Source organism: Tenrec ecaudatus, chromosome 2, assembly GCF_050624435.1.
Source record: "Tenrec ecaudatus isolate mTenEca1 chromosome 2, mTenEca1.hap1, whole genome shotgun sequence".
NCBI lineage: Eukaryota > Metazoa > Chordata > Mammalia > Afrosoricida > Tenrecidae > Tenrec > Tenrec ecaudatus.
Window position 1 is genome coordinate 208,574,481 of NC_134531.1, and position 16,010 is coordinate 208,590,490.

At 49.7% G+C, this 16,010-nt stretch overlaps 2 protein-coding genes across 2 annotated transcripts; both read right to left on the minus strand.

Moving 5' to 3' along the window:
• Nucleotides 1-7,195: 7,195 nt before the first annotated feature.
• Nucleotides 7,196-7,933, minus strand: LOC142440473 (uncharacterized; the record flags this gene model as incomplete). Its single annotated transcript, XM_075542897.1, has 1 exon — nucleotides 7,196-7,933. A coding segment is annotated over one exon (738 nt), but the record flags the coding sequence as incomplete, so codon positions are not given.
• A 3,876-nt stretch (nucleotides 7,934-11,809) lies between these two features.
• Nucleotides 11,810-12,517, minus strand: LOC142439674 (uncharacterized). The gene has a single exon (XM_075542212.1). The coding sequence runs from the start codon at nucleotides 12,485-12,487 to the stop codon at nucleotides 11,810-11,812; it is 678 nt and encodes a 225-aa protein (XP_075398327.1). The 5' UTR covers nucleotides 12,488-12,517.
• Between the last annotated feature and the right edge of the window lie 3,493 nt (nucleotides 12,518-16,010).

Below are 16,010 nucleotides of genomic sequence, written 5' to 3' on the forward strand. Positions count from 1 at the left end.
GTTTCTTAAGGTGGAAATGCTGGCCATGACTTTAATGAGATCCGCAAGACTATTGTCCTTACCCTTTCACCTGAGGCTGAATCCACCTTCATCTTAAGATAATTAACCACTTAAGATCAAAAGGGTGGCATTTGCCCAAGGACAAAGTAAAGAGGGTTAGGAAACAAGGAGGAATGGAAATAGGAGACACAGGTAGGAGGTGGGATAAGAGATAGTATGATGAAGAGATTGCAGTGGATGAGTTTAATCAAAATGATCATCAGTTACTGAATGTAAAACTATGATCCACTGTGTAAACCTTCGCTTCATTCACAATTAAAAGTGTTTAATTTTGTTCTAATGTAGCTGTTTAATGCTATTAATTTCTCTGATCCTGTTTTAGTGGCGCCCCACAAATCTAGTCTGCTGGGCTCTCATTTTTGGACTGTTCAAAGTATTTCTAATCCCCCCTACTTTCTTCTTTGAGTCATGGAGTTTTTAGAAGTATTTAGAAGTATATCGTTTCCAAATATTTGCAGATTCTCCAGAGCTCTCTCTGCCGTTGGGTTCTAATTTAATCCCATAATATATAGTTGGTGAATTAAATCCTTTTAATGAATTGAAATTTGTTTTACAGTCCCACATCTAGTAAATGTTCTGACTGCTTGAGAGGTCTGGAAGCTCTGCTGTTGGGTGAGTCGGTCAGGTGGTTCATCTGCTGCGCGGACCATCCAGTTGGCATTGACTCACTGTGTCCCTGTGCACGGCAGAACGAAAGCCTGCCCAGTCCTGCGCTCTCCTCACAATGGTCCTTATGTTTGACCCCGGCAGTACAGCCACTGTGTCCATCCATCTTGTCCAACGTCTTCCTCTTGTTTGCTGTCCCGCTCATTTAGCAAGCAGGATGTCCTTCTCCAGGGAGTGGTCTCTCTGTTCAAATAGTCTTTATCTTCCTGATTTCATGCCTACTGGGTATAGGTGTTGTTGAGAACAGAATATTGAAATCTCTTACTGTCCCGATGGACTTGTCTATTCGCAGATGCAGAAACATCTAGGATTGCTTTGTCCTCCTGGTCACTTGACCCCTCTAGCACATGAACTGATCCTTATTCATGGCACCGGTCGTCACGCTCAGCTCGACTTGGTCTGACATTGACATGGTTGCTAACACTTTCTTTTGTTAATGGTAGCACAACACACTTTTCTCTAATTTTTCGTTTTCAACTTATTTTTGTCTTTATATTCAAAATTATATTCATATACTCCCTACAATGACTATTTTGTATTTACAACAATAGTAAAAACCTTACTCTCTGACTTTGTGTGCATTCACGGTGCATATTCAGCAGTGAGGAACGCTGAGGTACGAGGTGAGATTGAGGCTGTGGTGGTCAGTTTGACTGGGTCATGATTCTTAGTGGTGTGGCAGTTATGTAATGATGAAATGTGGCTGCTATGTAGCGATGTAAGTTGGTAGTCATGTAATGATGCAGTCATCCTCCATGTTGTGATCTGATGTGGTTATCTTCCATTTTCATGTAACACCAATTTTCGCATAACGAACTGAACTTTACAACCTGTGGATTTTTGGACTGTTTATATAGGCAGCGTGCTGTTGGGTCTTTTTTTGTGTGTGGAGGTTTCTTGTTAATTAAACTTATTTGCTGATCTGCCTTTTAATTAAGTTATTGAAAAAAATTACAGTTAAAGGGACTATTCATTTGCATTAGGTTTTCTACCTAATACAATTTACCCTTTCATGATCTGTTTTCTGTTTCTTTTGTGTCTACCCCTGCTTTTCCTTTTTACTGCCTATTGAATCGTGTTGCAGGGATGGAGCCCTGGTAGTGAGTGGTTACGAGTTGGGCTGAGATCTGCATGACCAGCAGACCCAAACCACCAGCAGCTCCTTGGGAGAAAGACTGGGCTCTCTACTCCCGTCAACAGTCTTGGAGACCCACAGGGGTCACTGTGCATCAACACTGACTCCAGGGCAGTGAATTTTGAGTCTTTTCAATTAAGTTCATATTTTAATTATTTCATGGTTTTTCTTTTGTTAGCTTATGAGCTAGAATGCTGTGCCTCGTATGTTAGGCTTTGTAATACATAGATTTTAACTCACGGTGGTCGACCTTCCATGGTATATTGCTCCATGTATAGCCTAGGAGCCTGACAGCAGCATATCTCCACTTCTCCCCTCCAAACTTGTGTGTGGTTGCTGCCAGCCCTTTTCCTTTTGTTTATGTGTTAAACGCCACAATACATTGTTATCAGTTTCACTGAAACGTCCTGTCTCTTAAAGGGATTTAGCTAACAGGAAGCACAACTTCCACATTCACCCGTGCACTGTATCCGGTGCTCTGCATCTTTCCATAGATCCATCCACATTTTCAGTTGGGGTCACATTCGTTCTGCCTTGAGGATTTCGTTGAACAATTCTTTGTAGTTGCCGTCTGCTGGTGAACTCCTTCAGCTTTTGGACATCTGCCAGTCTGGCTTCACTCTCCTCGCAGAGACACTGCTGCTGGTTGTTGAGAGGGGCATTAACTCACCTCTGTCCGGTGGTTGATGCCGCGGAGCCAGGCTCCTGAGGGAGGTCTGTCCCCATGGGACCGGTTGGCAGGTCTACCCACGGGCTGAATAGCTGCCTACCATAGGTCTCTCTGAGTTCAGGCTTTGTGTCGCCGGTCCCATCTTGGGTGGGTCTGTTCCCCATGATCATCAAGATGATCATGATCTTGGGGTCTGGAGCATGTAGTTGTGAGGTCAGGCATTGCCACGTGCCCCACATGCCAGAGTACAGGGAGGTCATAACCCTGCTTACACCGGCTCTGCTGACGAGACTCGGCACAGCCTAGCTAAGGCGGGGCCTCTGCTGACAGAGTGTGTTAGTTCACGAGTGACCACATTTTAATCTCCTCTGCATCTTGGCAATTAGTAACTTCTGAGGACAATATGTGTCCTAGAGCCATGTTGGATTACCCAGTAAGCAGGGTAAACACAGGCTTACTTGTGCTTACTGACTAATCTGTAGAGAATAGTTTCCTATCTCTGACCTGATGAAACCCAGGTGAAGTTGTTTATTACAGATTAGTCAAGAAACACAGGAGAACCTGCGCTTACCTTGCTTATTGGGTAACCTGCGCCTGCTCTGTGGTAGCCACAGACAGGGATTCCTGGTTAGGACTTTTGGTCCTAGTCCCTCCTCTGACTTTGTCACATTTTTTGGGTACTGTTTTTCCCTGCGCCTAATTTTCTGACTTACCGCAGCACTGTCTTAGAAGTGAATACCATATCTCATCCCCTCTAAGATGGGCAAGCTTTCATGTTCCAACAAGCAGGACACTGTGGTTCATGTTCTCTGTCACAGTGGCCCATGTCACACAGTCCGCCTTTAGGGTGCCTGGGAGGTAGCTCTGCTGAGTGTGGCTGGGTCGGCGCATGTGTCTGGGCTTAGCAGGCTGTCAGCGCACCTAGGATGGCCTCCGCTGGGGGACCTGGGGGTCTTGGCTCTGTGCCTGCATCTCTCATCTTCCAGTAGGCGAGGTCAGGCATGCTCTCGGGCGACGACAGGGACACAGAGCAGAGCAAGCCTAATTACACAGTGCTTTTAAGCTTCTGTTTATATGATTCTATTTGCTCTGGATCCACTGGCCAATGGAAACCTCTTGACCAAACTGATTCAAGGAGTTGGAAAAAGTGTGCTCCACCTCCTGTGGGGGTGGGGGTGGGAAGAAGCAGTGAAGCTACAGGGAGGAGTGAGGAATTGAACCACTGAGGCAGTCTGTTCCAGTTTACAACCCACCCATGGGGTCATCTCATACCTGCTTGCTGGTTATTGTCTCTGAGTTGTTTTCCCTTGGCCATGACCTGGTGCAGAACAGGTAACGCATTTCTGGGTCTTGCACCATCTTCCTGAGGTTACAATGTTTCAGTCCATGGCTGTCACCAGACACATTGTAGCGATTGAGGAGGCTTCGAAAAGTTCATGGAAAAATACCACTGCCTTTGATTCCACTTTCCCACAAACTTTGTGAAGCTCCACCCCCAAGACACTGTGTTGATCCCCCTCATTGATGTTGATGAAACGCATAGGCATTGCTGGGGGAATGATGATAATTCCATCTGCATGAAACTTCGAAAGCTCATTCTTTACAGAATGGAAGACAAGGTGACTCCCACAAGTGACAGGTAGAGAAAGCTGGGATGGCTTCTGGTTGTAGACAGAGATGCCGTCTGTGAATGAAGATGCCAAAGTGCTCAGAATGGAGAGAAGTCAGTCATTCTAAGGCAACAGAGGGCGGCGCGGCCCTTATCCTGCAAGAGTCCCGGCTGAGACTGGTGTGTGCGTGCGTGTGCTTTCGCCACATCTTCCTTTTTTAATGGTACAAAAGATAAGGGTGCACAGGCTCGTGTGGGTCCTTCAAGAGGCAGATGCCAAGACCAAGTCAGATATTCTGCAAGCGATGCTAGGGGAGGGTCCCCCATGACAGGTGAAGGGCGAGGCGGCGGGAGAAAATGTGCAGAGCCACAAACAGCCATGCAGCTCTGACAGCTACAAGAGGGGAGGGCGAGGGAGGAGGGAAAGGTGGGGAGAGCATAGGCCAAGGGGCTGCTCTGGGAAGGTCCCGCCAGGTTCACAGGGTGTCCCGGGGCCACAAAGGTATGTGAGGAGACCCGTTTCTGAGAGGAAGGCCTTACTCTGGGACCCCTGCTGTGCTCAGTCAGTGGCTGGGAGCGTCTGGGGCTGGGTAGCCTGGTGTGGATGCCAAGGTGAAGCTGGTAGCTGGGACTGGTGTCCGTTTCAGGGCTTTGAGAGGGAGAGGGAGCAGTAGTGACCAGACACCTGAGCACTCTTGGACTCAGCCAGCACAGCACTCTGTTAAAAATCTCCCTGCCCCCCATTCATGGAGGTCTAGACAAAGACATGTACATGCAAATATATATAGGAGGATGGGGAAATAGATCTGTGTCTATATTTATACGTCAAGTATTAAGGTGGCGGAAGGACCTTGGGCCTCTACTCAAACACTCCCTCAATGCATGAATACCTTCTTTTATTAAATTGGAACTCTGTGATGCTCACTCTCCCGACACAATGGCTGGAGCCAAAGTGGGTGAACAAGTAAATGTGGTGAAGAAAGCTGATGGTGCCCGGCTATCAAAAGAGATAGTGACTGGGGTCTTAAAGGCTTGAAGATAAACAAGCGGCCATCTAGCTCAGAAGCAACAAAGTCCACATGGAAGAGCACACCAGCCTGTGTGATCGAGTGGTCCCAAAGGGATCAGTTACCAGGCATCAAAGAACAAAAAATCATATCATTGACTGCACACCTCCATGATAGGATCGCTGAAGACAAATGGGTGCATAAGCAAATGTGGTGAAGAAAGCTGATGGTGCCCGGCTATCAAAAGAGATAGTGTCTGGGGTCTTAAAGGCTTGAAGGTGAACAAGCGGCCATCTAGCTCAGAAGCAAAAAAGCCCACATGGAAGAAGCACACCGGCCAGTGCGATCACGAGGTGCCAAGGGACCAGGTATAAGGCATCATGCAAAAAAAAAAACAACAACGATATAAGTGTGTGTATGTATGTGTATATATGTGTATATGTATATGTATATATATACCATATTAAATGAAGGGGGAAGTGCAGAGTGGAGACCCAAGGCCCAAGTGTCGGCCAATGGAGATCCCCTCATAGAGGAGTTTAGGAGAGGAGATGGGTTAATTAAGGTGCGAGGTAGTACCGATGAAGAACACAGCTATCCCCCAGATCCTGGATGCTTCCTCCCCCCAACTACCATGATCCGAATTCTACCTTGCAGGCCTGGATAGGACAGAGGCTGTACACTGGTACATATGAGGGCTGGAGGTACAGGGAATCCAGGGTGGATGATACCTTCAGGACCAAGGGTGTGAGGGACGATGCTGGGAGAGTGGAGGGTGAGTGGGTTGGAAAGGGGGAACTGATTACAAGGATCCACATGTGACCTCTTCCCTGGGAGAGGGACAGCAGAGAAGGGGGGAAGGGAGACTCCGGATAGGGCAAGATATGACAAAATAACGAGGTATAAATTACCAAGGGCACATGAGGGAGGGGGGAAAGGGGAGGGAGGGGAAAAAAAAAAGAGGACCTGATGCAAGGGGCTTAAGTGGAGAGCAAATGCCTTGAGAATGATTGGGGCAGGGAATGTATGGATGTGCTTTATACAATTGATGTATGTATATGTATGGATGGTGATAAGAGTTGTATGAGTCCCTAATAAAATGTAAAAAAAGAAAAGAGAAAAAATGATTAGGGCAAAGACTGTACAGATGTGCTTTATACAATTGATGTATGCATATGTATGAACTGTGATAAGAATTGTATGAGCCCCTAATAAATTGTTAAAATTAAACAAAAAATCTCCCTGCCCCCCTTGTCCCTGAGGAGGCAGAACCATGGGTACCATTGGAGAGGGTGGTTTGAGCACTCATCTACCTTATTATTGGGTCATAGGGTGTTTGGACACTGCCCAGCCAGCTGCGGGAGGAGAGGTCTTGACACTTGTGTGTTGCGGGAGTACAGATGGCTGCCCTAGTTCACTCCAGGTCCCCGGCTCCTATGTGCTCCCTACTCTTGATCTCGGGATGGTACATCTGATATCTAGGCAGCTCCCCCACCCACCCACCCACACACACTATCTCAGAGAAGGTCAGGAGATATGTGGGTATAATAAAGGAGAGTTTATTAGGCCAGAAAGGCAGATGCTCGCTTGGGTTGGGTTAAGTGCAGGGGTGGAAGCAGGCTGGGCAGATCCTGCGGTCAGCATGGTGTCCTAGACCCTGTGCTCAGGCTCTGGGGTGGCTGTGGTAGCAACATCCAGGTCTACCCCAGGGAACAAGGGAGCCATTGGGTTTCTTGGTGAAACAGAGCCTGTGAGTTTTGAGGATCGAGACTCTCAAAGAGGCTAACTGCTGGTTTCTGTGTTCTCAGCTCCTGAGCTCAGGGACTACAGAGCACATCTACTTAGCAGGAGGACTTCTCTCCAGACAAGGTGCTACAGCAGGCTGTGCAGCTGGGGGTCAGCAGCTGGGCTGACAGCAGGAGCTGGGGCCACAAAGACAGCAGATTGACATGCAACAAGGGGGCTTATACACCTGGAGGGAGATGAGGGTCATACAGGAGGAGTCTGCAGGAGGGGGTACAAGCAGGAGGACAGGAAGGGATTCCAACTCAGCAGTAGCCCTTCTGACCACATGAGGAGTCACAGCAGGGTGGATAGGAGCATGCAGGGCAGCAGACAATGGTCACACAGGAGGTTGGATGGCAGCAGCTAGGCTGACAGCAAGAGGTGGGGCCACAACAGGAGGCAGGGGCACAGCAGGCAGGCTTGCACACAGGTTGGCATATGAGGGACATGCAGGAGGAGGGTTTGCAGCAGGAGGGGGCACAGGGAGAGGGTTTGCAGCAGGAGGAGCAGGGGGCTGCCCCACAGCAGATGGGCACACAGAAGGGAGCAGGTGTACAGCAGACAGGCTTGCAGCAGACAGATGTGCAGCAGACAGGTGTGCAGCAGACAGGTGTACAACACATGGGCTTGCAGCAGAGGGGCACATAGCAGGGGCAGGATGAGCAGCACACAGGCGGGCAGCAGGAGGGTCCACAGGAGCTGGTGCAAACTGATTGGCAGGGGCTGGACCCACAGCTCACAGGGCTGCAGATGAGGGTCAGGCAGGAGGCTGGAGCACAGCAGGTGGACTGGCAGCAGCTGGGGGCACAGCAGGTGGACTGGCAGCAACTGGGGACACAGCAGGAGGACTGGCAGCAGGAGGGATCACAGCAGCTCTCAGGAAAGTTGTCCACCTCGCAGGACAGTTCAGTGCAGGCACTGGGCAGGCAGACCAAGTTGCCATAATTTCTGGAGCTGGAGCAGATGGACATGGTCGACGCAGGTGGAGCACAGGTGCTGGAACAGCAGGGTCAACCCTGGTGAGGTGGGAGGAGAGGCTGAGGGAGTGAGGTGTGTGGTGAGAGGAGCTCTGGGCTGTGGGGTTTTATATCCCGCTCTGGCTTGTGTTGATCCTCAGGAGGCTGAGCAAGCCTTCCCTTTCCTTGTTGTTGTTTAGTGTCCGGAGCTGGACAACCTCACTCATGCGGTTTTTTTTTCTACAATTAGTTTTTCGCCCAGGACACTGGTGAGCATGTGTCAGAAGTCTATTTTCCCTGTGTCCCTTGTGTTTGGCCCCAGAAAAGTTGTGAGGCAATATTTGTCCCGCGTGAGCTTAGGCTGCGTTTTTGAGGGGAACACGTTTCTTAAGTGATGTAATCTAGTTCTATCCGTCCTGCATTGAGTGCTTTCATTGTGTCCTCCCAATTTCTTTGAGGCAATTAAAACGTACATAGCTTATGGAATACAACTCGTTCAGATCATTCGATCTTAGAAGAGAAAGCCAATCGTCTCCCCCCTTCAGATCAGTGCCGTTTCTTTCAGGAGGATGTGCAGAGATTCGAAACCCGGTTTGCTCTCCCTTGTCTCTTGTGTTTTCTTCTGGTTTGCAGCACACGCTCAGGTGCCGGCTTTCTCGCGCCTGAAGCCAGGCTCTGGAATCCCCTTTTCGTCTTGCCACACTAAGAGATCAAGTCGTTTATCACCCACGGTGGTGAGCTTTCATTTTCAGATTCCACGGGTGTCTGAAAATGGCTCACGGAGAAGTTGCAATCTTTTGGCGGAGTAGAGAACCCCAGTTTTTATCCATTGTTCTCTCAGAGCTAGGAAACCCTTTTCCACTGCCAATGATCCATTTTGCTGAAAAAAGGCAGATGCTCATGATTTGCCATTTCGTTGTGGTTTGCCTGTGTCTCTCTTTGGCGACCTTGCTGAGTGCCATCTCTTCTCGTTCTGAAATGTCATAGAAAGTGCTTCCAGGACTGTGTCATGTTTTGTTTTCTACATTTGAAATACAACGAGTCCTTCAACGTGAAAGCTTATCTCAGGAAACGCAGAGCGGTTCTCCATCTGTGGCAGTGCCATGGTCCCCTGTCATCTTGAGTGAGTGGGTAGAGTCTAGCCTGTCCTTCACTTCATTGCCAGTGATGCCCCTGGGTGGGCATGGCCTTCTCTTGAGGATTCTGAGAACTCCTGTCTTCCTCCGTGGATGCGGGACACACACTCGCCCTGTGAGACATTCCTGCTAAGAAGCCGCATAGAACTTCACTGATAGAATCAGGGCCTTGGAGCTGGAGGAGCCACTTGGAGGTCCCCAATAGCACGCAGATACTCCACCGACACTGGATCCAGGAGACTTCCCATCCACTGGCTGTGATATTCCTGCATTCCACCTTATTGCATGAGCTGTGAGAGACTGAAGAGGAACTTATAGACCGCTACAGCACATAGGGGCGAACAGTGGCTGTATGGATTCATGTGTATAGGACCTCTGGGCCGCGGTGTTTTCTTGATATACGAATACCCTTTGAGAGAACGGTCTCTCTTAGACACATTTGAGGATCCCTGGATTTGTTTCTCTAGTCTATCCGGAGAAACACCCCATCGGCACATGGATAAAATAAGACCCATCCCTCACGCCATGCAAAAATATTTTTTTATGCAGCATTGGATCTCCATCGCCATCCAGCTTTCCCATTGGGGTTTGTTGAAGAGGATGTCCCTGTGCCATTTTACGTGGGATAGTTTCCACTTAAAGTCTACCCACATGGCAGTCAAAGAGGACAGACACCTTTTCCACCTTTTGAGTTTACAATGCCCTCCTTTGTAGCAGCCATGGTGATGGGTGTCCACGGGCACCCATTGATAGAAGGGGGTGTGGAGGGCACTTTTCATCCTTTGTATGAAGACTTAGGTGCATGCTTTTGTTAGTCTGTGTACACTAGAGAAACAAATCCACAGAAACTCCTGTGAAAGGGAGAGCTTTATATAAAGGTGAAGTGCACATCAAGGGAACGTCGCAACCCAGTGCTGCCCAAGCCCAGAGGTTCAACATTAGCCCATATGTCCGACCCTGATCCACAGAGTCCTCCTCCATCTCACGGAACGCACGCCATGTTGCCAACTGCAGGAGGAAAGCCGAGTCAGTGAATGTGTAAGCATCTCAATGGTGGCAGGGGTCTCCACACGGTTGCTCCATCAGCCAGGGCTGCAAGAGGGTAGGTCCATGTGACTTCTCCTCAGGCATGTCTTGCAGGAAGTGAGCCTTGCCAGCTGTAGCAGGGAACTGGCTAAGGCAGCTGCACCCTGGTCTGACCATCAGAAAGTAAAGGTCATGAGAATGAGGAAGGCGAGGCTCCCTGAGCCATTTGTCGTTCCACCCTTCATTTCCCCCTACATGTGTTTAACGGCCAGGGTACCACAGTAAGCTAACTATCTCAATGCTTGTGTTTATTCGACAGTTGATTGCGTCACTTATTCACGAACTTGCATTCAGTACAAAATCTTATGTGGTTACGGCTCATCATCATAAATGTTATTGGATATTAAGCTTGCTGACTTTGAGAATGCTTGCTATATATCTGTAAAGGACATTGTTGTACAGTTTCTCCTCATCGGGGTTTTCTAAGTTTCCAGTAATATCTATGGGTAGTTTTCTTTATTTAAGCAAATGGTCTATGGAAAAGACTTTTAAGGACCTCCGGGAAGCTGGTGCCTATGTAGAATGAACTGCTTTGTGTCCCTGTTGTGAGAACCGAAATTCGAGTGCCAACCGAAAATCGAGAGGGATTCAAGAGGAGGAAGAAGCCAAGAAAGTCCACACAGACAACAACCCAAGAACTCCGTCTCGGTGTCTCAAGGAAGCAAACATAGTCGTTCAGGAAGCTGAAAGAACCCCGGCCAGAGAAGTTCCCACCAGGAGAATTTCTGGGCAGATTGTTGTCAGGATGACTCACATCAAGTCCAAGGGAAAAAATGGTAAGAAAAGCCAGAGAAACAAGATGAATTACATGCAAAGTGCCAGCAAGGAGAATGCCCTCAGATTTCTCAGCAGAAACCATGCAGGCCAGAAGACGACGGAGTGATTTGTACAGAGGATCGTGGGCAAAAAGGTCAACCTAGCATCCTGTAATTAGCAAAATGATGCATCCAAAAGGATGGAGAAACACAAAGAAACCTAAGGCAAGAAGAAAGACCGTTAAAAGTGATCAAGTGGCTTAGTATCCACTCAGAAAGCTACATACATGGCAGTCAAAGAGGACTGCCTTTGAAGGTGCAGCGGTGACAAGGATGGAAGTAGAAGGGATCAGAGAGGATGTGATGACCCTCTGCCAGAATGCCTGCTCTGGCCCTGTGCAGTGAGAAGGACCAGAGAGGACAGAGGAGACTCGCTATATCGGGCATGCTTGATGAGTGTGAGGCACTGAGCTGGGGCGGAGGGTGGTGTGAAGCTGCCCTTGGTCTCAGAGTCGGCCTTCCTGAAGTGTTCCTGAGCAGCGTGGCAGGTTTCCACCACCTTTTCTGAGACTGTGTTCTGGATCCGGGGGTATAGAGGAACACAGCGTGCCTGAGTGTGGGGTGCCAGAGTTCACACCGATTGTCATTGTTTCCCAGCCCAGGGTGTGCACAGACAAGGCCAGAGGTAGTTGTGAGATTAGTTGATTTTATTGGAGCTCAGGGTTGGCATGAGTGCCCTGAACAAAATTGACTTGGTGCCTGGGACACCCCGGCGGGAAGTTGCGTGAGCGCAGCCTCTGGAGCCCCGCATGTCCTTTGTCAGGGCACCTGAGTCAGGGACTGGGCCTGAGGCAGGGGCTGTGCTGCCCCCCTGTGGTTGTCAAAGACAGGGGCAGGTGTCTGGCTGAAGCAGCTAGGGTGTCCCCTGATGAGATGTGGGGAAATCAGCAGCAGCCCCCCTGGCAGGATGAGGTGCCACAGCAGGCTGGGCGGGGACAGGCAGGGCAGCAGAGCAGGGACATGGAGGAGGAGGAGGCAGGGGCACAGCAGGCAGGTTTGCACACAGGTTGGCAGATGAGGGACATGCAGGAGGAGGGTTTGCAGCAGGAGGGCCCACACGGAGAGGGCTGGCAGCATGAGGAGGATGAGCAGGGGCCTGCCCCACAGCAGACGGGCACACAGCAGGCGGGCTTGCAGCAGACGGGCGTACAGCAGACGGGCGTACAGCAGACAGGCTTACAGCACACAGGTGTGCAGCACACAGGTGTGCAGCAGACAGGCTTACAGCAGAGGGGTGTGCAGCACAGAGGCTGGCAGCAGGAGGGCCCACAGCAGGAGGGCCCACAGCAGGCAGTGCAGCCCGGTTGGCAGGGGCTGGACCCACAGCTCACGGGGCTGCAGATGAGGGTCAGGCAGGAGGCTGGAGCACAGCAGGTGGACTGGCAGCAGCTGGGGGCGCAGCAGGTGGACTGGCAGCAGCTGGGGACACAGCAGGAGGACTGGCAGCAGGAGGGCTCACAGCAGCTCTCAGGACAGTTGTCCACCTCGCAGGACGGGTCAGTGCAAGCGCTGGGCAGGCAGACCCGGCTGCCATAGCTTCTGGAGCTGGAGCAGATGGACATGGTCGACGCAGGTGGAGCACAGGTGCTGGAGCAGCAGGGTCAGCCCTGGTGGGGTGGGAGGAGAGGCTGAGGGAGTGAGGTGTGTGGTGTGAGGAGCTCTGGGCTGTGGGGTTTTATATCCCGCTCTGGCTTGTGTTGATCCTCAGGAGGCTGAGCAAGCCTTCCCTTTCCTTGTTGTTGTTTAGCCTCCGGAGCTGGAGAACCTCATTCATGCGGTTCCTTTTCTGCAACTAGTTGTTCACTCAGGACACTGGTGAGCATGTCTCAGAAGTCTGCTTTTCCCCGTGTCCCTTGTGTTTGGCCCCAGAAAAGTTGTGAGGCAATATTTGTCCCGCGTGAGCTTAGGCTGCGTTTTTGAGGGGAACACGTTTCTTAAGTGATGTAATCTAGTTCTATCCGTCCTGCATTGAGTGCTTTCATTGTGTCCTCCCAATTTCTTTGAGGCAATTAAAACGTACATAGCTTATGGAATACAACTCGTTCAGATCATTCGATCTTAGAAGAGAAAGCCAATCGTCTCCCCCCTTCAGATCAGTGCCGTTTCTTTCAGGAGGATGTGCAGAGATTCCAAACCCGGTTTGCTCTCCCTTGTGTCTTGTGTTTTCTTCTGGTTTGCAGCACACGCTCAGGTGCCGGCTTTCTCACGCCTGAAGCCAGGCTCTGGAATCCCCTTTTCTTCTTGCCACACTAAGAGATCAAGTCGTTTATCACCCACGGTGGTGAGCTTTCATTTTCAGATTCCACGGGTGTCTGAAAATGGCTCACGGAGAAGTTGCAATCGTTTGGCGGAGTAGAGAACCCCAGTTTTTATCCATTGTTCTCTCAGAGCTAGGAAACCCTTTTCCACTGCCAATGATCCATTTTGCTGAAAAAAGGCAGATGCTCACGATTTGTCATTTCGTTGTGGTTTCCCTGTGTCTCTCTTTGGCGACCTTGCTGAGTGCCATCTCTTCTCGTTCTGAATTGTCATAGGAAGTACTTCCAGGACTGTGTCATGTTTTGTTTTCTACATTTGAAATACAACGAGTCCTTCAACGTGAAAGCTTATCTCAGGAAACGCAGAGCGGTTCTCCATCTGTGGCAGTGCCATGGTCTGTCATCTTGAGTGAGTGGGTAGAGTCTAGCCTGTCCTTCACTTCATTGCCAGTGATGCCCCTGGGTGGGCATGGCCTTCTCTTGAGGATTCTGAGATCTCCTATCTTCCTCCGTGGATGCGGGACACACACTCGCCCTGTGAGACATTCCTGCTAAGAAGCCGCATAGAACTTCACTGATAGAATCAGGGCCCTGGAGCTGGAGGAGCCACTTGGAGGTCCCCACCAGCACGCAGATGCTCCACCGACACTGGATCCAGGAGACTTCCCATCCACTGGCTGTGATATTCCTGCATTCCACCTTATTGCATGAGCTGTGAGAGACTGAAGAGGAACTTATAGACCGCTACAGCACATAGGGGCGAACAGTGGCTGTATGGATTGATGTGTATAGGACCTCTGGGCCGCGGTGTTTTCTTGATATACGAATACCCTTTGAGAGAACGGTCTCTCTTAGACACATTTGAGGATCCCTGGATTTGTTTCTCTAGTCTATCCGGAGAAACACCCCATCGGCACATGGATAAAATAAGACCCATCCCTCACGCCATGCAAAAATATTTTTTTATGCAGCATTGGATCTCCATCACCATCCAGCTTTCCCATTGCCGTCTGTTGAAGAGGGTGTCCCTGTCCCATTTTACGTGGGATAGTTTCCACTCAAAGTCTATCCACATGGCAGTCAAAGAACAGACACCTTTTCCACCTTTTGAGTTTACAATGCCCTCCTTTGTAGCAGCCACGGTGATGGGTGTCCACGGGCACCCTTTGATAGAAGGGGGTGTGGAGGGCACTTTTCATCCTTTGTATGAAGACTTAGGTGCATGCTTTTGTTAGTCTGTGTACACTAGAGAAACAAATCCACAGAAACTCCTGTGAAAGAGAGAGCTTTATATAAAGGTGAAGTGCACATCAAGGGAACGTCGCAACCCAGTGCTGCCCAAGCCCAGAGGTTCAACATTAGCCCATATGTCCGACCCTGATCCACAGAGTCCTCCTCCATCTCACGGAACGCACGCCATGTTGCCAACTGCAGGAGGAAAGCCGAGTCAGTGAATGTGTAAGCATCTCAATGGTGGCAGGGGTCTCCACACGGGTGCTCCATCAGCCAGGGCTGCATGAGGGTAGGTCCATGTGACTTCTCCTCAGGCATGTCTTGCAGGAAGTGAGCCTTGCCAGCTGTAGCAGGGAACTGGCTAAGGCAGCTGCACCCTGGTCTGACCATCAGAAAGCAAAGGTCATGAGAATGAGGAAGGCGAGACTCCCTGAGCCATTTGTCGTTCCACCCTTCATTTCCCCCTACATGTGTTTACCGGCCAGGGTACCACAGTAAGCTAACTATCTCAATTCTTGTGTTTATTCGACAGTTGATTGCGTCACTTATTCACGAACTTGCATTCAGTACAAAATCTTATGTGGTTACGGCTCATCATCATAAATGTTACTGGATATTAAGCTTGCTGACTTTGAGAATGCTTGCTATATATCTGTAAAGGACATTGTTGTACAGTTTCTCCTCATCGGGGTTTTCTAAGTTTCCAGTAATATCTATGGGTAGTTTTCTTTATTTAAGCAAACGGTCTATGGAAAAGACTTTTAAGGACCTCCGGGAAGCTGGTGCCTATGTAGAATGAACTGCTTTGTGTCCCTGTTGTGAGAACCGAAATTCGAGTGCCAACCGAAAATCGAGAGGGATTCAAGAGGAGGAAGAAGCCAAGAAAGTCCACACAGACAACAACCCAAGAACTCCGTCTCGGTGTCTCAAGGAAGCAAACATAGTCGTTCAGGAAGCTGAAAGAACCCCGGCCAGAGAAGTTCCCACCAGGAGAATTTCCGGGCAGATTGTTGTCAGGATGACTCACATCAAGTCCAAGGGAAAAAATGGTAAGAAAAGCCAGAGAAACAAGATGAATTACATGCAAAGTGCCAGCAAGGAGAATGCCCTCAGATTTCTCAGCAGAAACCATGCAGGCCAGAAGACGACGGAGTGATTTGTACAGAGGATCGTGGGCAAAAAGGTCAACCTAGCATCCTGTAATTAGCAAAATGATGCATCCAAAAGGATGGAGAAACACAAAGAAACCTAAGGCAAGAAGAAAGACCGTTAAAAGTGATCAAGTGGCTTAGTATCCACTCAGAAAGCTACATACATGGCAGTCAAAGAGGACTGCCTTTGAAGGTGCAGCGGTGGCAAGGATGGAAGTAGAAGGGATCAGAGAGGATGTGATGACCCTCTGCCAGAATGCCTGCTCTGGCCCTGTGCAGCGAGAAGGACCAGAGAGGACAGAGGAGACTCACTATATCGGGCATGCTTGATGAGTGTGAGGCACTGAGCTGGGGCGGAGGGTGGTGTGAAGCTGCCCTTGGTCTCAGAGTCGGCCTTCCTGAAGTGTTCCTGAGCAGCGTGGCAGGTTTCCACCACCTTTTCT

What these genes read in the sequence shown, in the direction of transcription:
- LOC142439674 (XM_075542212.1), bottom strand. Translation starts at nt 12,487, where the DNA reads ATGTCCATCTGCTCCAGCTCCAGAAGCTATGGCAGCCGGGTCTGCCTG.